Consider the following 26,049-nt stretch of genomic DNA (forward strand, 5'->3'; position numbering starts at 1 on the left):
TACTTTATCTATTTCGCTTACACTTTGTGCAAGCTCTCGTTTTTTGGGGGGAGGTGTCATGTGCCATGCTTCCTGTAATGTTCAAATATCATGGAGTAGGATAAGGCCCAACATTGTCTGATTCACAACCCATGCACTAGCAAGGAGCAGAAGTGTCAAATGTCTTCTGCTAGATGGTACTAGGAGGAGTAACAATATTTTTACATTTCTTGATTAGATCTATTCTAATCATTGTTTCATATTCCTCATATTAATTTCGTTCAAATGGTAACATTACTAGGTTTTGTTAGTCAATTATCTAAAGTCAGTCAATTATCTAAAGTATATACTTTGATTAATTTAGAAAATAGTTGTGGTTAACCATGGCCTTGCTTTCCCTCTCTCTCATTTTGGTCTTCAAGCTGACTGGACGTGCCTGTCTAGCTTCTCCCCCAGTCCTCATTAGATGCTTTGTGGTGGACTCCCTGTGATTGTGTATTTAAGAAAGCGTATTCTAGGTAGGTTAAGGTTAGGCTAAGTGATTCATTCTATTGCATATAGGTAAGACTGTTATAAATACTTATACGTTAAGTAGTGGTGATGTGAGGAGATGGAGTGAGTATTTTGAAGGTTTGTTGAATGTGTTTGTTGATAGAGTGGCAGATATAGGGTGTTTTGGTCGAGGTGGTGTGCAAAGTGAGAGGGTTAGGGAAAATGATTTGGTAAACAGAGAAGAGGTAGTAAAAGCTTTGCGGAAGATGAAAGCCGGCAAGGCAGCGGGTTTGGATGGTGTTGCAGTGGAATTTATTAAAAAAGGGGGTGACTGTATTGCTGACTGGTTGGTAAGGTTATTCAACGTATGTATGATTCATGGTGAGGTGCCTGAGGATTGGTGGAATGCTTGCATAGTGCCACTGTACAAAGGCAAAGGGGAGAAGAGTGAGTACTCAAATTACAGAGGTATAAGTTTGTTGAGTATTCCTGGTAAATTATATGGGAGGGTATTGATGGAGAGGGTGAAGGCATGTACAGAGCATCAGATTGGGGAAGAGCAGTGTGGTTTCAGAAGTGGTAGAGGATGTGTGGATCAAGTGTTTGCTTTGAAGAATGTATGTGAGAAATACTTAGAAAAGCAAATGGATTTGTATGTAGCATTTATGGATCTGGAGAAGGCAGAGTTGATAGAGATGCTCTGTGGAAGGTATTAAGAATATATGGTGTGGGAGGCAAGTTGTTAGAAGCAGTGAAAAGTTTTTATCGAGGATGTAAGGCATTTGTACGTGTAGGAAGAGAGGAAAGTGATTGGTTCTCAGAAAATGTAGGTTTGCGGCAGGGGTGTGTGATGTCTCCATGGTTGTTTAATTTGTTTATGGATGGGGTTGTTAGGGAGGTGAATGCAAGAGTTTTGGAAAGAGGGGCAAGTATGCAGTCTGTTGTGGATGAGAGAGCTTGGGAAGTGAGTTAGTTGTTGTTCGCTGATGATACAGCGCTGGTGGCTGATTCATGAGAAACTGCAGAAGTTGGTGACTGAGTTTGGTAAAGTGTGTGAAAGAAGAAAGATGAGAGTAAATGTGAATAAGAGCAAGGTTATTAGGTACAGTAGGGTAGAGGGTCAAGTCAATTGGGAGGTAAGTTTGAATGGAGAAAAACAGGAGGAAGTGAAGTGTTTTAGATATCTGGGAGTGGATTTGGCAGCGGATGGAACCATGGAAGCGGAAGTGAATCATAGGGTGGGGGAGGGGGCGAAAATTCTGGGAGCCTTGAAGAATGTGTGGAAGTCGAGAACATTATCTTGGAAAGCAAAAATGGGTATGTTTGAAGGAATAGTGGTTCCATCAATGTTGTATGGTTGCGAGGCAAGGGCTATGGATAGAGTTGTGCGCAGGAGGGTGGATGTGCTGGAAATGAGATGCTTGAGGACAATATGTGGTGTGAGGTGGTTTGATCGAGTAAGTAATAATAGGGTAAGAGAGATGTGTGGTAATAAAAAGAGTGTGGTTGAGAGAGCAGAAGAGGGTGTTTTGAAATGGTTTGGTCACATGGAGAGAATGAGTGAGGAAAGATTGACCAAGAGGATATGTGTCAGAGATGGAGGGAACGAGGAGAAGTGGGAGACCAAATTGGAGGTGGAAAGATGGAGTGAAAAAGATTTTGAGTGATCGGGGCCTGAACATGCTGGAGGGTGAAAGGCATGCTAGGAACAGAGCGAATTGGAACGATGTGGTATACCGGGGTCGACGTGCTGTCAATGGACTGAATCAGGGCATGTGAAGTGTCTGGGGTAAACCATGGAAAGTTCTGTGGGACCTGGATGTGGAAAGGGAGCTGTGGTTTTGGTGCATTATCATATGACAGCTAGAGACAGAGTGAACGAATGTGGCCTCTGTTGTCTTTTCCTAGCGCTACCTTGCACATATGAGGGGGGAGGGAGTTGTTATTCCATGTGTGGAGGTGGTGATGGGAATGAATAAAGGCAGACAGAATGAATTATGTACATGTGTATATATGTATATGCCTGTGTATACATGTATACACTGTGTATATATGTATACACTGAGATGTATAGGTATGTATATTTGCATGTGTGGACGTGTATGTATATACATGTGTATGTGGTGGGTTGGGCCATTCTTTCGTCTGTTTCCTTGCGCTACCTCGCTAATGCGGAAGACAGCAACAAAGCAAAATAATAATAATAATACTAATGATAATGTTAACTTAAGCCTTTTGTGTTCACCTTATGCCTGAGTTCATGACCATGAACTACTTACTTCCTAATTCTTCCACAACAATGTTATTACTTGAGTAATAAGTTTGACTATGGTACTGGCACGTCCTTCTTGCAGTACAAAGGGATTTGTATAACTACTTGCATGTTCACCATACTCTTTAAGTATTCTCTGGTGATGTACGCATACCACTCCAGGGTGCTTGTTAGCTAGTTATTGTTGTGTTCCCCTCTCAATATTTCCTTACTGTGACCAGTCTGGGGTAGGTTTCTATCCCTACAGCTCAAGGAATTTGGTGGTAGCGTGACACACCACTATTGCCTAACTTCATTCTCATGTAATGCCATTAATCCATAAACATATCCTAAGATATCTCTTGTGGGGTTCCAGACACGTTTTCTAAAATATTCAGCAAACAACTATAATAGGTGTCATTTCACTCAACAGATGGCATCAAAGGCATGTATTTACACCTGTAGACAACAATACAGCAAGGTGCCTCTCACAAGAGATGCAAGTCCCTGCCTTGTTCTTGCTCAGTCTTGCACTATTTTTTCACCCCCATTATGCTGAGAGATGATGAATTTGATAAGGATGAATACAAAAACTCCAGTATGCCACATTGTTCCAATTCGCTCTGTTCCTTGCACGCCTTTCACATTCCTGCATGTTCGGGCCCCGATCACTCAGGATCTTTTTCACTCCATCTTTCCACCTCCAATTTGGTCTCCCACTTCTCGTTCCCTCCACCTCTGACAAGTGTGTCCTTTTGGACGATACTTCCTCACTCATTCTCTCCGTGTGACCAGGCCGTTTCAGGGCACCCTCTTCTGCTCTCTATCCCTGGGGACAGGGGAGAAAGAATACTTCCCATGCATTCCTCCAGTGTCGTAGAAGGCGATTAAAGGGGACGGGAGTGGGGGGGCTAGAAACCCTCCCCTCCTTGTATTTTAACTTTCTTTCTAAATGGGGAAACAGAAAAAGGAGTCATGCAGGGAGTGCTCTCATATATATATATATATATATATATATATATATATATATATATATATATATATATATATATATATATATAGGGATAGGGGAGAAAGAATACTTCCCACGTATTCCCTGCGTGTCGTAGAAGGCGACTAAAAGGGGAGGGAGCGGGGGACTGGAAATCCTCCCCTCTCAATTTTTTTTAATTTTCCAAAAGAAGGAACAGAGAAGGGGGCCAGGTGAGGATATTCCCTCAGTGGCCCAGTTCTCTGTTCTTAACGCTACCTCGCTAACGCGGGATATGGCGAATAGTTTGAAAAAAAAAAAAAAAAATATATATATATATATATATATATATATATATATATATATATATATATATATATATATATATATATATATATATATATATATATATATATATATATATATATATATATATAAAAATATATATATATATATATATTCTATTTATAAATAGAATATATATATATATATATATATATATATATATATATATATATATATATATATATATATATATATATATATATATATATATCTTTTATATATATATTATATATATATATATTCTATTTATAAATAAAATATATATATATATATATATATATATATATATATATATATATATATATATATATATATATATATATATATATATCTTTTTCTTTTCTTTCATACTATTCGCCATTTCCCGCATTAGCGAGGTAGCGTTGAGAACAGAGGACTGGGCCCTTAAGGGAATATCCTCACCTGGGCCCCTTCTCTGTTCCCTCTTTTGGAAAATTAAAAAAAAAAGTGAGAGGGGAGGATTTCCAGCCCCCCGCTCCCTCCCCTTTTAGTCGCCTTCTACGACACGCAGGGAATACATGGGAAGTATTCTTTCTCCCCTATCCCCTGGGAGATATATATATATATATATATATATATATATATATATATATATATATATATATATATATATATATATATATATATCTTTTCTTTCTTTCAAACTGTTCGCCACTTCCCGCACCAGCGAGGTAGCGCCAAGAACAGAGGACCGGGCCTTTGAGGGAATACCCTCACCTGGCCCAATTCTCTGTTCCTTCTTTTGGAAAAAAAAAAAAAATATATATATATATATATATATATATATATATATATATTATTTTTTTTTTTTTATTATACTTTGTCGCTGTCTCCCGCGTTTGCGAGGTAGCGCAAGGAAACAGACGAAAGAAATGGCCCAACCCCCCCCCATACACATGTATATACATACATCCACACATGCAAATATACATACCTACACAGCTTTCCATGGTTTACCCCAGACGCTTCACATGCCTTGATTCAATCCACTGACAGCACGTCAACCCCGGTATACCACATCGCTCCAATTCCCTCTATTCCTTGCCCTCCTTTCACCCTCCTGCACGTTCAGGCCCCGATCACACAAAATCTTTTTCACTCCATCTTTCCACCTCCAATTTGGTCTCCCTCTTCTCCTCGTTCCCTCCACCTCCGACACATATATCCTCTTGGTCAATCTTTCCTCACTCATTCTCTCCATGTGCCCAAACCACTTCAAAACACCCTCTTCTGCTCTCTCAACCACGCTCTTTTTATTTCCACACATCTCTCTTACCCTTACGTTACTCACTCGATCAAACCACCTCACACCACACATTGTCCTCAAACATCTCATTTCCAGCACATCCATCCTCCTGCGCACAACTCTATCCATAGCCCACACCTCGCAACCATACAACATTGTTGGAACCACTATTCCTTCAAACATACCCATTTTTGCTTTCCGAGATAATGTTCTCAACTTCCACACATTCTACAAGGCCCCCAGAATTTTCGCCCCCTCCCCCACCCTATGATCCACTTCCGCTTCCATGGTTCCATCCGCTGCCAGATCCACTCCTAGATATCTAAAACACTTCACTTCCTCCAGTTTTTCTACATTCAAACTCACCTCCCAATTGACTTGACCCTCAACCCTACTGTACCTAATAACCTTGCTCTTATTCACATTTACTCTTAACTTTCTTCTTCCACACACTTTACCAAACTCAGTCACCAGCTTCTGCAGTTTCTCACATGAATCAGCCACCAGCGCTGTATCATCAGCGAACAACAACTGACTCACTTCCCAAGCTCTCTCATCCCCAACAGACTTCATACTTGCCCCTCTTTCCAAAACTCTTGCATTTACCTCCCTAACAACCCCATCCATAAACAAATTAAACAACCATGGAGACATCACACACCCCTGCCACAAACCTACATTCACTGAGAACCAATCACTTTCCTCTCTTCCTACACGTACACATGCCTTACATCCTCGATAAAAACTTTTCACTGCTTCTGACAACTTGCCTCCCACACCATATATTCTTAATACCTTCCACAGAGCATCTCTATCAACTCTATCATATGCCTTCTCCAGATCCATAAATGCTACATACAAATCCATTTGCTTTTCTAAGTATTTCTCACATACATTTTTCAAAGCAAACACCTGATCCACACATCCTCTACCACTTCTGAAACCACACTGCTCTTCCCCAATCTGATGCTCTGTACATGCCTTCACCCTCTCAATCAATACCCTCCCATATAATTTACCAGGAATACTCAACAAACTTATACCTCTGTAATTTGAGCACTCACTCTTATCCCCTTTGCCTTTGTACAATGGCACTATGCACGCATTCCGCCAATCCTCAGGCACCTCACCATGAGTCATACATACATTAAATAACCTTACCAACCAGTCAATAACACAGTCACCCCCTTTTTTAATAAATTCCACTGCAATACCATCCAAACCTGCTACCTTGCCAGCTTTCATCTTCTGCAAAGCTTTTACTACCTCTTCTCTGTTTACCAAACCATTTTCCCTAACCCTCTCACTTTGTACACCACCTCGACCAAAACCCCCTATATCCGCCACTCTATCATCAAACACATTCAACAAACCTTCAAAATACTTACTCCATCTCCTTCTCACATCACCACTATTTGTTATCACGTGCACATTTGCGCCCTTCACTGAAGTTCCCATATATATATATATATATATATATATATATATATTTTATCATTATTATTTTGCTTTGTCGCTGTCTTTCGCATTTGCGAGGTAGCGCAAGGAAACAGACGAAAGAAATTGCCCAACTCACTCCCATACACATGTATAAACATACACGTCCACACACGCAAATATACATACCTATACATCTCAATGTACACATATATATACACACACAGACATATACATATATACACACACACACACACACACACATATATATATATATATATATATATATATATATATATATATATATATATATATATATATATATATATATTTAGGCATGTGTACGTGTAGGAAGAGAGGAAAGTGATTGGTTCTCAGTGAATGTAGGTTTGCGGCAGGGGTGTGTGATGTCTCCATGGTTGTTTAATTTGTTTATGGATGGGGTTGTTAGGGAGGTGAATGCAAGAGTTTTGGAAAGAGGGGCAAGTATGAAGTCTGTTGGGGATGAGAGAGCTTGGGAAGTGAGTCAGTTGTTGTTCGCTGATGATACAGCGCTGGTGGCTGATTCATGTGAGAAACTGCAGAAGCTGGTGACTGAGTTTGGTGAAGTGTTTGAAAGAAGAAAGTTAAGAGTTAATGTGAATAAGAGCAAGGTTATTAGGTACAGTAGGGTTGAGGGTCAAGTCAATTGGGAGGTGAGTTTGAATGGAGAAAAACTGGAGGAAGTGAAGTGTTTTAGATATCTGGGAGTGGATCTCGCAGCAGATGGAACCATGGAAGCGGAAGTGGATCATAGGGTGGGGGAGGGGGCGAAAATTCTGGGAGCCTTGAAGAATGTGTGGAAGTCGAGAACATTATCTCGGAAAGCAAAAATGAGTATGTTTGAAGGAATAGTGGTTCCAACAATGTTGTATGGTTGCGAGGCGTGGGCTATGGATAGAGTTGTGCGCAGGAGGATGGATGTGCTGGAAATGAGATGTTTGAGGACAATGTGTGGTGTGAGGTGGTTTGATCGAGTAAGTAACGTAAGGGTAAGAGAGATGTGTGGAAATAAAAAGAGCGTGGTTGAGAGAGCAGAAGAGGGTGTTTTGAAATGGTTTGGGCACATGGGGAGAGTGAGTGAGGAAGGATTGACCGGGAGGATATATGTGTCGGAGGTGGAGGGAATGAGGAGAAGAGGGAGACCAAATTGGAGGTGGAAAGATGGAGTGAAAAAGATTTTGTGTGATCGGGGCCTGAACATGCAGGAGGATGAAAGGAGGGCAAGCAATAGAGGGAATTGGAGCGATGTGGTATACCGGGGTTGACGTGCTGTCAGTGGATTGAATCGGGGCATGTGAAGCGTCTGGGGTAAACCATGGAAAGCTGTGTAGGTATGTGTATTTTGCGTGTGTGGACGTATGTATATACATGTGTATGGGTGTGGGTTGGGCCATTTCTTTCGTCTGTTTCCTTGTGCTACCTCGCAAACGCGGGAGACAAAAAAAAAAAAAAATATATATATATATATATATATTTTTTTTTTTTTTATACTTTGTCGCTGTCTCCTGCGTTTGCGAGGTAGCGCAAGGAAACAGACGAAAGAAATGGCCCAACCCCCCCCATACACATGTATATACATACGTCCACACACGCAAATATACATACCTACACAGCTTTCCATGGTTTACCCCAGACGCTACACATGCCTTGATTCAATCCACTGACAGCACGTCAACCCCGGTATACCACATTGCTCCAATTCACTCTATTCCTTGCCCTCCTTTCACCCTCCTGCATGTTCAGGCCCCGATCACACAAAATCTTTTTCACTCCATCTTTCCACCTCCAATTTGGTCTCCCTCTTCTCCTCGTTCCCTCCACCTCCGACACATATATCCTCTTGGTCAATCTTTCCTCACTCATTCTCTCCATGTGCCCAAACCACTTCAACACACCCTCTTCTGCTCTCTCAACCACGCTCTTTTTATTTCCACACATCTCTCTTACCCTTACGTTACTCACTCGATCAAACCACCTCACACCACACATTGTCCTCAAACATCTCATTTCCAGCACATCCATCCTCCTGCGCACAACTCTATCCATGGATTTGTATGTAGCATTTATGGATCTGGAGAAGGCATATGATAGAGTTGATAGAGATGCTCTGTGGAAGGTATTAAGAATATATGGTGTGGGAGGAAAGTTGTTAGAAGCAGTGAAAAGTTTTTATCGAGGATGTAAGGCATGTGTACGTGTAGGAAGAGAGGAAAGTGATTGGTTCTCAGTGAATGTAGGTTTGCGGCAGGGGTGTGTGATGTCTCCATGGTTGTTTAATTTGTTTATGGATGGGGTTGTTAGGGAGGTAAATGCAAGAGTTTTGGAAAGAGGGGCAAGTATGAAGTCTGTTGGGGATGAGAGAGCTTGGGAAGTGAGTCAGTTGTTGTTCGCTGATGATACAGCGCTGGTGGCCGATTCATGTGAGAAACTGCAGAAGCTGGTGACTGAGTTTGGTAAAGTGTGTGGAAGAAGAAAGTTAAGAGTAAATGTGAATAAGAGCAAGGTTATTAGGTACAGTAGGGTTGAGGGTCAAGTCATATATATATATATATATATATATATATATATATATATATATATATATATATATATATATATATATATGGGAGTGGGGGGCTGGAAATCCTCCCCTCTCATTTTTTTTAATTTTCTAAAAGAAGGAACAAAGAAGGGGGCCAGGAGAGGATATTCCCTCAAAGGTCCAGTCCTCTGTTCTTAACGCTACCTTGGTAACACAGGAAATGGCGAATAGTATGAAAGAGAAAAGAAAGAATACAAAAACACAAAATGAAGATAATACCTCATCTAATGAGATAAAAGGTCCATCTCAGACAATCAAAGCATCTCTTTGGGAGGTGCAAATTTCTGATCTTTCTATTTTTCTGTCTTTCCACTAATTTTTCACTTTCCATATGCTGAGTAATGATAAGACACCAATGACTATACAAATACACAAAGATAATACATCATGACTCTTCAAGCTCCAACTCCAACAGCACAGATGACAGTATGGTGTAAACTATATTAAAGTAATCTTTACTTCTTATCGAACCTGCCCAAACATTTGGTTTACAGTGTCAGCTTAAAGAAATGACTCCTCACATTGAAACGCAATGGAAAATACATCTCAAAAAAGACTGCCACAAACCACCTTATGTTAGCGGTGGCTCTCTCTGGCAACATCTGGAATGTTTTCACGCCTCGAGCGTAGCCCAGGGCGACTGACTGCCCCAGTTGCATGAAAACTCTGCGGTGTGTGGACATATCATTTTAGCACTCCTGCCTGTGCTACCTCCCAGATACCGCCCAATGCCATCTCGTGTCCCCATAGTGCCCTACTTCAGTAAATATGGGTCCAACCATGACGTCGAATTAGGAGAGGTCCCGTATCCTCGCTTTGAGGGAGAAAAGGTCTCCATTAAAGATATTTGTGCCCGAGTTGGACGTTCTCAGTCAATCGTCTTGAGGCTTCTCACTGACGGTAGGGCGCTTGCCCCCAACCAGGTTCCAGCCCCTAAAGCATGCTCGGGGAGGCCAAGAAAAACCTCTCAGAAGACAGACAATATCCTATGGCGCGGAGTGTTGAAAAACCCGTTAATTACATCCACAGAACTCAAGTAAATGTACCCTGAGATGCTAGGAACATTGCTACCCACACCATTCGCGAACGCCTGCAGCGTCACCTCCACCTCCCGTCACGACATGCAGCAGTAAAGCCACTTGTAACAGCCGGCATGAAGCGCCGTAGACTTCAATTTGCACGAAGATACGAAGACTGGATCCCAGAGAAATGGATGCAGACCTGTTTCTCTAATGAATCGACCTTCAAGACAGTACGTGTTTGCATTAAGCGCTGCCGCCGAAGCCCAAACTCCAATCGCTACCATCCTAGATACACCGCAAAGTCATCAAACACCCTCCTTCAGTGATGGTTTGGGGAATTTTCAGTGGCACCAACGGAGCTAGGGACTTATTTTTTCTCCCAAAAACGAGACAATGCGCGCTGCAAATTATTTGGATGTGCTGAAGGATCACATGCACCATTTCTATGACCTTCATCGGCCCGAAGGCGTGTTTATGCATGATGGGGCCCCTTGTCAAGGCTTAGACCTCGTCAAAAAGTGGCTGGAGGACATAAACATCGAAGTGCTCGAATGGCCGGGAAATTCCCCAGATCTTAACCCGATTGAGAATTCCTGGGCACACATCAAGCACGAGCTATCCCTTATCCAGACGAAGTCCGTCCCACGCCTAAAAGAGGCGATTACCAAGGTGTGGAAAAATATTGACAAAGAATACTTCAGGAGCATGCCAGACCGTCTTGAAAAAGTTAGGAAGCTCAGAGGAGACATCACGAAGTATTAGGATGAATAAAAATACCCTGATTGATCATTTTTTTTCCCTATTTCCCTATTTCCCATATTTGGTGTTTGTTTTCATTGTAGGTGTCATTTCTTTCCGCCGACACTGTAGTTGGAATTAATATTCTCAGTTATGCAAATAATGTACATCAGAATATGTAGCAGTATGTCTAAAGTTTCCTTGACACGGTGAAGAACTTGTTGACATGATAGTTGAAGGGACAAGAGGGTATATAAAGCATAGGCTGAAAGCAGCATCACAGGACAATGGAAGTACAAAATAGTACCCTAACAAAGTAATGAAATAAGAGGATTATCTTTATATTCATCAAGCTGTCATTTTTCTTTACTTCCAATGTCTTAATCTACAGTTCATAAAGTCATACTTTCAATTTCTTACAATTTTTCCATATTTGATGAAATAACTTGGACTGACAGCAAATGTGTACTTAATCATGTAATATTTTCTAAAACAAAAATTTCAAAGAAAATATTATGTGTTGTTTTTCAATCTGTATAATTTCAAAACTGAATAAAACAAAGATTTTTGGAACATAATAAAAAAAAAAGAATAAGGGAAGGGGTTGAAAAACTATGGTGACATTACACAACTTTGATGCACTTCATTTGTCACAAACAACTCACAACTTACATTCAAATAACCTCTAGTTCCTTTCTAAAAGCACCAGCAATCATTCTTAAATCTTCCAAGTACACCAACAGGAATAAAAAATTACCAGTGAGATTTTCTGCTAACTTATTATTGCATTTTATAAATCCAAAAATGATACACAAAACTTTTTCACTTGAACTTTTTCTGCAACTCCTCCAAATATAAAATTCTGGTCTATATACACTCTGTGTTTCTTAAACTATTCTCTACAAACATCAATTCAATAATCCTTCAACACAATCACTACCTATCCTACCATACCTCTTGTTAACTATGTTAAGGAGCTTGATCCTTCTATAAATTCTTATAATCATCTTTACTTTCCTTTATACAGTGGAACAATCATTGTGTCATCAGAAGCCTAACCTTCTTTTCCATGTTTCTAACATACTTTCCAAATCCACTCCATGGCAGTTTCTCCTCCATTCTTCTCCATCTTATTCATCATTCAATGTATACCACCAGCTTTTTTATTCTTTACCAAATTCACTGCTCTTCCTACTAACTACTTTGTATGTAATACCCTCACATACAAATATACCCATCTATCTATCTATATTTCTGACCTCTTCCTCCTTACCTCTACTACCAATATAACATTACAAATCTCTTTCAACATTTCAGTTCTTGAAAATACTCTCCAGTTTTTTACAAAATTCATCCTTTGTCATTAAAACTTGTATAGATGTTTACAGATGTCCTAAGTTAGTACAGAATTGGATTACTTACCCATATGTGCACTTCCACTCATAATCCGTTTCTGCATCGCTGGTGGCTGATACGGATGCATTCCTCCTCTAATAACTGGAGTGTTAGCATGATTTGCTTGAGGAGCATGTCCAGCACGGATTGGTTTGGCTGTAGATAGTAAAATGAAAAATCACCGAAATTAAAAAGCAATGTCATAAAAGGCCTCAAAGTACTAAGTGACACATATTCAAATAAGAAAAAGAATCCTTTGGCATCCTCAACAAAATTTATCTGCTGCATTCTAAACTTTGCCTCTCCTGTCTGGTCTCCTGCCTGGTCTTCCCCCTCAAAAGCAAATATGACAAACCTGCAATTCAAACAACAGAGGGCATTCAGAACAATTATTGGCTACTTAGCCATCACAAATAATTAACATTCCCAACGAAACAAAGATCCTCCCAATACAATTACACAAAACATATTGGAAATCATTTGATCAACCATGGCTTGCAGTTCTGATTGTATGCAGCATTTTTATACCCATCAGGCAAGTATTTCAGGGTCTATCTTTTATTCTTGTAGTCAAGCAGCCATCTATCTGATATACACATGTACAGACAACAAAGTCTCCTGAATACCTCTGTATCCAATACAAAATTTCATGTGTTCATACGATATTTGGGGTGTCTAAATGTGTGTGGATGTAATCAAGATGAGAAAAAAGGAGAGGTAGGTAGTATGTTTCAGGAAAGGAACCTGGATGTTTTGGCTCTGAGTGAAACGAAGCTCAAGGGTAAAGGGGTAGAGTGGTTTGGGAATGTCTTGGGAGTAAAGTCAGGGGTAAGTGAGAGGACAAGAGCAAGGGAAGGAGTAGCACTACTCCTGAAACAGGAGTGGTGGGAGTATGTGATAGAGTGTAAGAAAGTAAACTCTAGATTGATATGGGTAAAACTGAAAGTGGATGGATAGAGATGGGTGGTTATTGGTGCAAATGCACCTGGGCATGAGAAGAAAGATTATGAGAGGCAAGTGTTCTGGGAGCAGCTGAGTGAGTGTGTTAGTAGTTTTGATGCACGAGACCAGGTTATAGTGATGGGTGATTTGAATGCAAAGCTGAGTAATGTGGCAGTTGAGGGAATAATTGGTATACATGGGGTGTTTAGTGTTGCAAATGGAAATGGTGAAGAGCTTGTAGATTCATGTGCTGAAAAAGGACTGGTGATTGGGAATACCTAGTTTAAAAAGAGAGATATACAGAAGTATATGTATGTAAGTAGGAGAGATGGCCAGAAAGTGTTATTGGATTATGTGCTAATTGATAGGCGTGCAAAAGAGATAGGTGCGCGAGAGATACTTTTGGATGTTAATGTGCTGAGAGGTGCAACTGGAGGGATGTCTGATCATTATCTTGTGGAGGCGAAGGTAAAGATTTGTAGAGGTTTTCAGAAAAGAAGAGAGAATGTTGGGGTGAAGAGAGTGGTGAGAGTAAGTGAACTTGGGAAGGAGACTTGTGTGAGGAAGTATCAGGTGAGAACAAAGGACGTAAGGGTAGTGGGGGAGGAATGGGATGTATTTAGGGAAGTAGTGATGGCTTGCACAAAAGATGCTTGTGGCACGAGAAGTGTGGGAGGTGGGCAGATTAGAAAGGGGAGCGAGTGGTGGGAGGAAGAAGTAAGATTATTAGCGAAAGAGAGGAGAGAGGCATTTGGACGATTTTTGCAGGGAAATGATGCAAATGACTGGGAGATGTATAAAAGAAAGAGGCAGGAGGTCAAGAGAAATGTGCAAGAGGTGAAAAAGAGGGCAAATGAGAGTTGGGGTGAGAGAGTATCATTAAATTTTAGGGAGAATAAAAAGATGTTTTGGAAGGAGGTAAATAAAGTGCATATGACAAGGGAACAAATGGGAACTTCAGTGAAGGGGGATAATGGGGAAGTGATAACAAGTAGTGGTGATGTGAGGAGATGAAGTGAGTATTTTGAAGGTTTGTTGAATGTGTTTAATGATAGAGTGGCAGATACAGGGTGTTTTGGTCAAGGTGGTGTGCAAAGTGAGAGGGTTAGGGAGAATGAGTTGGTAAATAGAGAAGAGGTAGTAAAAGCTTTGCAGAAGATGAAAGCTGGCAAGGCAGCAGGTTTGGATGGTATTGCAGTGGAATTTATTAAAAAAGGGGGTGACTGTATTGTTGACTGGTTGGTAAGGTTATTTAATGTATGTATGACTCATGGTGAGGTGCCTGAGGATTGGTGGAATGCTTGCATAGTGCCACTGTACAAAGGCAAAGGGGATAAGAGTGAGTACTCAAATTACAGAGGTATAAGTTTGTTGAGTATTCCTGGTAAATTATATGGGAGGGTATTGATTGAAACTGTGAAAGCATGTACAGAACATCAGATTGGGGAAGAGCAGTGTGGTTTCAGAAGTGGTAGAGGATGTGTGGATCAGGTGTTTGCTTTGAAGAATGTATGTGAGAAACACTTAGAAAAGCAAATGGATTTGTATGTAGCATTTATGGTCTGGAGAAGGCATATGAGAGAGTTGATAGAGATGCTCTGTGGAAGGTACTAAGAGTATATGGTGTGGGAGGTAAGTTGTTAGAAGCAGTGAAAAGTTTTTATCGAGGATGTAAGGCATGTAGGAAGAGAGGAAAGTGACTGGTTCCATGGTTCCATTCGCTGCTAAGTCCACTCCCAGATATCTAAAACACTGCACTTCCTCCAAATTTTCTCTATTACTATGTAACTTCCAAAGCAAAAGGTTGTGGGAGCATGTGAAAGAGTGTAAGGAGGTGAGCTCAAGACTGATGTGGGTAAAAATGAGAGGATAGAGACAGATGGGTGATTATTACTGCTTATGCACCTAGCCATGAAAAGAAAGATTAGAGGCAAGTATACTGGGAGCAGCCAAGTGTGTCCATCAGAAGGTTTGATGCAAGAGGCTGGTTATTAGAGACGGGTGATTTAAATGAAAAAGTGAGTAATGTGCCAGTTGAGGTATCATTGGGGGGCAACAACAACACAACTGTATTCAGTACAGTGGATGGAAATGGTGAACAGCTTGTTAGAGTTGTGTGCTGAAAAGGGAGTGGTGATTGGGAATAACATTTAAAAAGAGGAACATTCATGGTTCCATTCGCTGCTAAGTCCACTCCAAGATATCTAAAACACTTCACTTCCTCCAATTTTTCTCTATTATTACATAATTTCCAAAGCAAAAGGTTGTGGGAGTTTGTGAAAGAGTGTAAGGAGGCGAGCTCAAGACAGATGTGGGAAAATGAGAGGATGAAGACAGATGGGTAATCATTACTGCTTATGCACCTAGCCATGAAAAGAAAGATTTGAGGCAAGTGTACTGGGAGCAGCCAAGTGTGTCTATCAGAAGTCTTGATGCAAGAGACTAGTTATCAGAGATGGGCGATTTAAATGCAAAAGTGAGTAATGTGCCAGTTGATGTATCACTGGGGGGAACAAGGTATTCAGTAGAGTGGATGAAAATAGTGAACAGCTGGTTTGAGCTGTGTGCTGAAGAAGGACTGGTGATTATGAATAACAGATTTAAAAAATGGACATTCACAAGTACACATATGCGAGTGAGAGAGATGGCCAGCATTGGATTACAAACTAACTGATATGTGTGAAGAGAGATACTTTTGGATGTGAATGTGCTGAAACGGGCAGCAGACGGGTTGTCTGATCATTAGCTTGTGGAGGCGAGGGTGAAGATTTGTAGAGGCGTTTAGAAAAGAAGAAAAATTATGGGTGAGAAGAAAGTGGATGAGAGTGAGTAAGCTTATAAAAGAGACGTGTGAAGAAATGCTATGAGGGACTGAATGACTGTAGAATGGCAAAATGTCAAAGTAAACAAAGATAGGGGAGTGGGTGAGGAATGGGAGACATTTAAGGACTGATGGTGGCATGTGTGAGAGATGCATGTGGCATGCATAAGGTGGGAGGTGGGCAGACGAGAAGGCACAGTAAGTGGTACGATGAAATGAAGTTGCTAATGAAAGAATAAAGAAAGGTATTTGGGTAGTCCTTGCAGGAAAAGATTGCAGATGATTGGGAAATATATATATATATATATATATATATATATATATATATATATATATATATATATATATATATATATATATATATATATATTTATTTATTTATCATACTTAGTCGCTGTCTCCCGCTTTAGCGAGGTAGCGCAAGGAAACAGACGAAAGAATGGCCCAACCCATCTAAATACACATGTATGTAAATAAACATCCACACACTCACATATACATACCTATACATTTCAACGTATACATACATATACATACACAGACATATACACATATAACACACAACATATATGACACATATAACCTCTTTGTCAATCTTTCCTCACTCATTCTCTCCATGTGACTAAACCATTTCAAAACACCCTCTTCTGCTCTCTCAACCGCACTCTTTTTATTACCACACATCTCTCTTACCCTATTATTACTTACTCGATCAAACCACCTCACACCACATATTGTCCTCAAACATCTCATTTCCAGCACATCCACCCTCCTGCACACAACTCTATCCATAGCCCACGCCTCGCAACTTTATAACATTGTTGGAACCACTATTCCTTCAATCATACCCATTTTTGCTTACGGAGATAATGTTCTCGACTTCCACACATTCTTCAACGCTCCCAGAATTTTCGCCCCCTCCCACACCCTATGATTCACATCTGCTTCTATGGTTCCATCCGCTGCCAAATCCACTCCCAGATATCCAAAACACTTCACTTCCTCCAGGTTTTCTCCATTCAAACTTACCTCCCAATTGACTTGACCCTCAACCCTACTGTACCTAATAACCTTGCTCTTATTCACACTTACTCTCAACTTTCTTCTTTCACACACTTTACTAAACTCAGTCACCAGCTTCTGCAGTTTCTCACATGAATCAGCCACCAGCGCTGTATCATCAGCAAACAACAACTGACTCACTTCCCAAGCTCTCTCATCCACAACAGACTGCATACTTGCCCCTCTTTCTAAAACTCTTGCATTTACCTCCCTAGCAACCCCATCCATAAACAAATTAAACAACTATGGAGGCATCACACACCCCTGCCGCAAACCTACATTCACTGAGAACCAACCACTTTAATCTCTTCCTACACGTACACATGCCTTACATCCTCGATAAAAACTTTTCATTGCTTCTAACAACTTGCCTCCCACACCATATATTCTTAATACCTTCCACTGAGTATCTCTATCAAGTCTATCATATGCCTTCTCCAGATCCATAAATGATACATACAAATCAATTTGCAGATATAGGGTGTTTTGGTCGAGGCGATGTGCAAAGTGAGAGGGTCAGGGAAAATGATCCGGCAAACAGAGAAGAGGTAGTAAAAGCTTTGCAGTTTCTCTCCCTAATCAGCCACCAGCGCTGTATCATCAGCGAAGAACAACTGACTCACTTCCCAGGCCCTCTCATCCACAACAGACTGCATACTTGCCCACCTCTCCAAAACTCTTGCATTCACCTCCCTTGCCATCCCATCCATAAACAAACGAAACAACCATGGGAATATCACACATCCCTGTCGCAAACCGACATTCACTGGGAACCAATCACTCTCCTCTCTTCCTACTCATACACATGCCTTACACCCTTAGTAAAACTTTTCACTGCTTCTAGCAACTTACCTCCCACACCATATACTCTTAAAACCTTCCACAAAGCATCTCTATCAACCCTATCATATGCCTTTTACAGATCCATCTGTTTTCCAAATATTTCTCACATTCAAGAAGTTATGATAAATATATATATATAACAAGTAGTGGTGATGTGAGAGGGAGATGGAGTGAGTATTTTGAAGGTTTGTTGAATGTGTTTGATGATAGAGTGGCAGATATAGGGTGTTTTGGTTGAGGTGGTGTGCAAAGTGAGAGGGTTAGGGAAAATGATTTGGTAAACAGAGAAGAGGTAGTAAAAGCTTTGCGGAAGATGAAAGCCGGCAAGGCAGCAGGTTTGGATGGTATTGCAGTGGAATTTATTAAAAAAGGGGGTGACTGTACTGTTGACTGGTTGGTAAGGTTATTTAATGTATGTATGACTCATGGTGAGGTGCCTGAGGATTGGCGGAATGCGTGCATAGTGCCATTGTACAAAGGCAAAGGGGATAAGAGTGAGTGCTCAAATTACAGAGGTAAAAGTTTGTTGAGTATTCCTGGTAAATTATATGGGAGGGTATTGATTGAGAGGGTGAAGGCATGTACAGAGCATCAGATTGGGGAAGAGCAGTGTGGTTTCAGAAGTGGTAGAGGATGTGTGGATCAGGTGTTTGCTTTGAAGAATGTATGTGAGAAATACTTAGAAAAGCAAATGGATTTGTATGTAGCATTTATGGATCTGGAGAAGGCATATGATAGAGTTGATAGAGATGCTCTGTGGAAGGTATTAAGAATATATGGTGTGGGAGGAAAGTTGTTAGAAGCAGTGAAAAGTTTTTATCGAGGATGTAAGGCATGTGTACGTGTAGGAAGAGAGGAAAGTGATTGGTTCTCAGTGAATGTAGGTTTGCGGCAGGGGTGTGTGATGTCTCCATGGTTGTTTAATTTGTTTATGGATGGGGTTGTTAGGGAGGTAAATGCAAGAGTTTTGGAAAGAGGGGCAAGTATGAAGTCTGTTGGGGATGAGAGAGCTTGGGAAGTGAGTCAGTTGTTGTTCGCTGATGATACAGCGCTGGTGGCTGATTCATGTGAGAAACTGCAGAAGCTGGTGACTGAGTTTGGTAAAGTGTGTGGAAGAAGAAAGTTAAGAGTAAATGTGAATAAGAGCAAGGTTATTAGGTACAGTAGGGTTGAGGGTCAAGTCAGTTGGGAGGTGAGTTTGAATGGAGAAAAACTGGAGGAAGTGAAGTGTTTTAGATATCTGGGAGTGGATCTGGCAGCGGATGGAACCATGGAAGTGGAAGTGGATCATAGGGTGGGGGAGGGGGTGAAAATTCTGGGGGCCTTGAAGAATGTGTGGAAGTCGAGAACATTATCTCGGAAAGCAAAAATGGGTATGTTTGAAGGAATAGTGGTTCCAACAATGTTGTATGGTTGCGAGGCGTGGGCTATGGATAGAGTTGTGCGCAGGAGGATGGATGTGCTGGAAATGAGATGTTTGAGGACAATGTGTGGTGTGAGGTGGTTTGATCGAGTGAGTAACGTTAGGGTAAGAGAGATGTGTGGAAATAAAAAGAGCGTGGTTGAGAGAGCAGAAGAGGGTGTTTTGAAGTGGTTTGGGCACATGGAGAGAATGAGTGAGGAAAGATTGACCAAGAGGATATATGTGTCGGAGGTGGAGGGAACGAGGAGAAGAGGGAGACCAAATTGGAGGTGGAAAGATGGAGTGAAAAAGATTTTGTGTGATCGGGGCCTGAACATGCAGGAGGGTGAAAGGAGGGCAAGGAATAGAGTGAATTGGACCGATGTGGTATACCGGGGTTGACGTGCTGTCAGTGGATTGAATCAAGGCATGTGAAGCGTCTGGGGTAAACCATGGAAAGCTGTGTAGGTATGTATATTTGCGTGTGTGGACGTATGTATATACACGTGTATGGGGGGGGTTGGGCCATTTCTTTCGTCTGTTTCCTTGCGCTACCTCGCAAACGCGGGAGACAGCGACAAAGTATAAGAAAAAAAAAAAAAAAAAAATATATATATATATATATATATATATATATATATATATATATATATATATATATATATATATACATATTGGGACACCAAATTGGAGGTGGAAAGATGGAGTGAAAAAGATTTTGAGTGATCGGGGCCTTAACATGCAGGAGGGTGAAAGGCGGGCAAGGAATAGAGTGAATTGGATTGATGTGGTATACTGGGGTTGACGTGCTGTCAGCGGATTGAATCAGGGCATGTGAAGCGTCTGGGGTAAACCATGGAAAGTTGTGTGGGGCCTGGATGTGGAAAGGGAGCTGTGTGTGAACGAATGGGGCCTTTGTTGTCTTTTCCTAGTGCTACCTCGCACACATGAGGGGGGAGGGGGATGGTATTCCATGTGTGGCGAGGTGGCGATGGGAATGAATAAAGGCAGACAGTGTGAACTGTATGCATGGGTATATATGTATGTGTCTGTGTGTGTATATATATGTGTACATTGAGATGTATAGGTATGTATATTTGCGTGTGTGGACGTGTATGTATATACATGTGTATGGGGGTGGGTTGGGCCATTTCATTTGTCTGTTTCCTAGCGCTACCTCACAAACGCGGGAGACAGCGACAAAGCAAAATAAATAAATATAAAATAACTTCAGTGAAGGGTGCCAATGGGGAGGTGATAACAAGTAGTGGTGATGAGAGGAGATGGAGTGAGTATTTTGAAGGTTTGTTGAATGTGTTTGATGATAGAGTGGCAGATATAGGGTGTTTTGGTCGAGGTGGTGTGCAAAGTGAGAGGGTTAGGGAAAATGATTTAGTAAACAGAGAAGAGGTAGTAAAAGCTTTGCGGAAGATGAAAGCCGGCAAGGCAGCAGGTTTGGATGGTATTGGAATGGAATTTATTAAAAAAGGGGGTGACTGTATTGTTGACTGGTTGGTAAGGTTATTTAATGTATGTATGACTCATGGTGAGGTGCCTGAGGATTGGCGGAATGCGTGCAGAGTACCATTGTACAAAGGCAAAGGGGATAAGAGTGAGTGCTCAAATTACAGAGGTATAAGTTTGTTGAGTATTCCTGGTAAATTATATGGGAGGGTATTGATTGAGAGGGTGAAGGCATGTACAGAGCATCAGATTGGGGAAGAGCAGTGTGGTTTCAGAAGTGGTAGAGGATGTGTGGATCAGGTGTTTGCTTTGAAAAATGTATGTGAGAAATACTTAGAAAAGCAAATGGATTTGTATGTAGCATTCATGGATCTGTAGAAGGCATATGATAGAGTTGATAGAGATGCTCTGTGGAAGGTATTAAGAATATATGGTGTGGGAGGCAAGTTGTTAGAAGCAGTGAAAAGTTTTTATCGAGGATGTAAGGCATGTGTACGTGTAGGAAGAGAGGAAAGTGATTGGTTCTCAGTGAATGTAGGTTTGTGGCAAGGGTGTGTGATGTCTCCATGGTTGTTTAATTTGTTTATGGATGGGGTTGTTAGGGAGGTGAATGCAAGAGTTTTGGAAAGAGGGGCAAGTATGAAGTCTGTTGGGGATAAGAGAGCTTGGGAAGTGAGTCAGTTGTTGTTCACTGATGATACAGCGCTGGTGGCTGATTCATGTGAGAAACTGCAGAAGCTGGTGACTGAGTTTGGTAAAGTGTGTGAAAGAAGAAACTTAAGAGTAAATGTGAATAAGAGCAAGGTTATTAGGTACAGTAGGGTTGAGGGTCAAGTCAATTGGGAGGTAAGTTTGAATGGAGAAAAACTGGAGGAAGTACAGTGTTTTAGATATCTGGGAGTGGACCTGGCAGCAGATGGAACCATGGAAGAGGAAGTGAATCATAGGGTGGGGGAGGGGGCGAAAATCCTGGGAGCCTTGAAGAATGTGTGGAAGTCGAGAACATTATCTCGGAAAGCAAAAATGGGTATGTTTGAAGGAATAGTGGTTCCAACAATGTTGTATGGTTGCGAGACGTGGGCTATGGATAGAGTTACGTGCAGGAGGGTGGATGTGCTGGAAATGAGATGTTTGAGGACAATGTGTGGTGTGAGGTGGTTTGATCGAGTAAGTAACGTAAGGGTAAGAGAGATGTGTGGAAATAAAAAGAGCGTGGTTGAGAGAGCAGAAGAGGGTGTTTTGAAATGGTTTGGGCACATGGAGAGAATGAGTGAGGAAAGATTGACCAAGAGGATATATGTGTCGGAGGTGGAGGGAACGAGGAGAAGTGGGAGACCAAATTGAAGGTGAAAACATGGAGTGAAAAAGATTTTGTGTAATCGAGGCCTGAACATGCAGGAGGGTGAAAGGAGGGCAAGGAATAGAGTGAATTGGATCGATGTGGTATACCGGGGTTGACGTGCTGTCAGTGTACTGAATCAGGGCATGTGAAGCGTCTGGGGTAAACCATGGAAAGCTGTGTAGGTATGTATATTTCCGTGTGTGGACGTGTATGTATATACATGTGTATGGGGGTGAGTTAGGCCATTTCTTTCGTCTGTTTCCTTGCGCTACCTCGCAAACGCGGGAGACAACAGCGAAAAAAAAAAAATATATATATATATATATATATATATATATATATATATATATATATATATATATATATATAAATATCTTTCTTCTTTCAAACTATTCGCCATTTCCCGCATTAGCGAGGTAGCGTTAAGAACAGAGGACTGGGCCTTTGAGGGAATACCCTCACCTGGCCCAATTCTCTGTTCCTTCTTTTGGAAAAAAAAAAAAAAAATGAGAGGGGAGGATTTCCAGCCCCCCGCTCCCTCCCCTTTTAGTCGCCTTCTACGACATGCAGGGAATACGTGGGAAGTATTCTTAATCCCCTATCCCCAGGGATAATATATAAATATATATATATATATATATATATATATATATATACATAAATATATATATATATATATATATATATATATATATATATATATATATATATATATATATATATATATATATATATAATGCAATTGAGTGGGAGATGTATAAAAGAAAGAGACAGGAGGTCAAGAGAAAGGTGCAAGAGGTGAAAAAGAGGGCAAATGAGAGTTGGGGTGAGAGAGTATCATTAAATTTTAGGGAGAATAAAAAGATGTTCTGTAAGGAGGTAAATAAAGTGCATAAGACAAGGGAGCAAATGGGAACTTCAGTGAAGGGCGCAAATGGGGAGGTGATAACAAGTAGTGGTGATGTGAGAAGGAGATGGAGTGAGTATTTTGAAGGTTTGTTGAATGTGTTTGATGATAGAGTGGCAGATATAGGGAGTTTTGGTCGAGGTTGTGTGCAAAGTGAGAGGGTTAGGGAAAATGATTTGGTAAACAGAGAAGAGGTAGTAAAAGCTCTGCGGAAGATGAAAGCCGGCAAGGCAGCAGGTTTGGATGGTATTGCAGTGGAATTTATTAAAAAAGGGGGTAACTGTATTGTTGACTGGTTGGTAAGGTTATTTAATGTATGTATGACTCATGGTGAAGTGCCTGAGGATTGGTGGAATGCGTGCATAGTGCCATTGTACAAAGGCAAAGGGGATAAGAGTGAGTGCTCAAATTACAGAGGTATAAGTTTGTTGAGTATTCCTGGTAAATTATATGGGAGGGTATTGATTGAGAGGGTGAAGGCATGTACAGTGCATCAGATTGGGGAAGAGCAGTGTGGTTTAAGAAGTGGTAGAGGATGAGTGGATCAGGTGTTTGCTTTGAAGAATGTATGTGAGAAATACTTAGAAAAGCAAATGGATTTGTATGTAGCATTTATGGATCTGGAGAAGGCATACGATAGAGTTGACAGAGATGCTCTGTGGAAGGTATTAAGAATATATGGTGTGGGAGGCAAGTTGTTAGAAGCAGTGAAAAGTTTTTATGGAGGATGTAAGGAATGTGTATGTGTAGGAATAGAGGAAAGTGATTGGTTCTCAGTGAATGTAGGTTTGTGGCAGGGGTGTGTGATGTCTCCATGGTTGTTTAATTTGTTTATGGATGGGGTTGTTAGGGAGGTGAATGCAAGAGTTTTGGAAAGAGGGGCAAGTATGAAGTCTGTTGTGGATGAGAGAGCTTGGGAAGTGAGTCATTTGTTGTTCGCTGATGATACAGCGCTGGTGGCTGATTCATGTGAGAAACTGCAGAAGCTGGTGACTGAGTTTGGTAAAGTGTGTGAAAGAAGAAAGTTAAGAGTAAATGTGAATAAGAGCAAGGTTATTAGGTAAAGTAGGGTTGAGGGTCAAGTCAATTGGGAGGTAAGTTTGAATGGAGAAAAACTGGAGGAAGTAAAGTGTTTTAGATATCTGGGAGTGGATCTGGCAGCGGATGGAACCATGGAAGCGGAAGTGGATCATAGGGTGGGGGAGGGGGCGAAAATTCTGGGGGCCTTGAAGAATGTGTGGAAGTCGAGAACATTATCTCGGAAAGGAAAAATGGGTATGTTTGAAGGAATAGTGGTTCCAACAATGTTGTATGGTTGCGAGGCATGGGCTATGGATAGAGTTGTGCACAGGAGGGTGGATGTGCTGGAAAAGAGATGTTTGAGGACAATGTGTGGTGTGAGGTGGTTTGATCGAGTAAGTAATGTAAGGGTAAGAGAGATGTGTGGAAATAAAAAGAGCGTGGTTGAGAGAGCAGAAGAGGGTGTTTTGAAATGGTTTGGGCACATGGAGAGAATGAGTGAGGAAAGATTGACCAAGAGGATATATGTGTCGGAGGTGGAGGGAACGAGGAGAAGTGGGAGACCAAATTGGAGGTGGAAAGATGGAGTGAAAAAGATTTTGTGTGATCGGGGCCTGAACATGCAGGAGGGTGAAAGGAGGGCAAGGAATAGAGTGAATTGGAGTGATGTGGTATACTGGGGTTGACATGCTGTCAGTGGATTGAATCAGGGCATGTGAAGCGTCTGGGGTAAACCATGGAAAGTTGTGTGGGGCCTGGATGTGGAAAGGGAGCTGTGGTTTTGGGCATTATTGCGTGGCAGCTAGAGACTGAGTGTGAACAAATGGGGCCTTTGTTGTCTTTTCCTAGTGCTACCTCGCACACATGAGGGGGGGAGGGATGGTATTGAATGGGGGCAGACAGTGTGAATTGTGTGCATGGGTATATATGTATGTGTCTGTGTATGTATATATATGTGTACATTGAGATGTATAGTTATGTATATTTGCGTGTGTGGACGTGTGTGTGTGTGTATATACATTGTGTATGGGGGTGGGTTGGGCCATTTCTTTCGTCTGTTTCCTTGCGCTACCTCGCAAACGCGGGAGACAGCGACAAAGCAAAATGAATAAATAAATAAATATATATATATATATATATATATATATATATATATATATATATATATATATATATATATTATCCCTGGGGATAGGGGAGAAAGAATACTTCTCACGTATTCCCTGCGTGTCGTAGAAGGCGACTAAAAGGGAAGGGAGCGGGGGGCTGGAAATCTTCCCCTCTCGTTTTTAATTTTCCAAAAGAAGGAACAGAGAAGGGGGCTAAGTGAGGATATTCCCTCAAAGGCTCAGTCCTCTGTTCTTAACGCTACCTCGCTAACGCGGGAAATGGCGAATCGTGTGAAAAAAATAAAATATATATATATATATATATATATATATATATATATATATATATATATATATATATATATATATATATATATTATCCCTGGGGATAGGGGAGAAGGAATACTTCTCACATATTCCCTCCGTGTCGTAGAAGGCGACTAAAAGGGAAGGGAGCGGGGGGCTGGAAATCCCCCCTCTCATTTTTTTTTAATTTTCCAAAAGAAGGAACAGAGAAGGGGGCCACGAGAGGATATTCTCTCAAAGGCCCAGTCCTATGTTCTAAATGCTACCTCGCTAATGCAGGAAATGGCGAATAGTATTAAAAATATATATATA

The 26,049-nt window shown here is 41.1% G+C and overlaps 1 protein-coding gene across 1 annotated transcript in view; it reads right to left on the minus strand.

Annotated features, from left to right (window-relative positions):
* The window catches only part of LOC139750933 (kinesin heavy chain-like), a 442,650-nt gene that overhangs the window by 18,179 nt on the left and 398,422 nt on the right, over positions 1-26,049 (minus strand). The window contains exon 18 of the mRNA XM_071665845.1: positions 12,547-12,675. Coding sequence (XP_071521946.1) covers positions 12,547-12,675 — 129 coding nt within the window. The remainder of the gene's footprint in view (positions 1-12,546; positions 12,676-26,049) is intronic.

Source organism: Panulirus ornatus, chromosome 10 (genome assembly GCF_036320965.1).
Source record: "Panulirus ornatus isolate Po-2019 chromosome 10, ASM3632096v1, whole genome shotgun sequence".
Classification (NCBI taxonomy): Eukaryota; Metazoa; Arthropoda; class Malacostraca; order Decapoda; family Palinuridae; genus Panulirus; species Panulirus ornatus.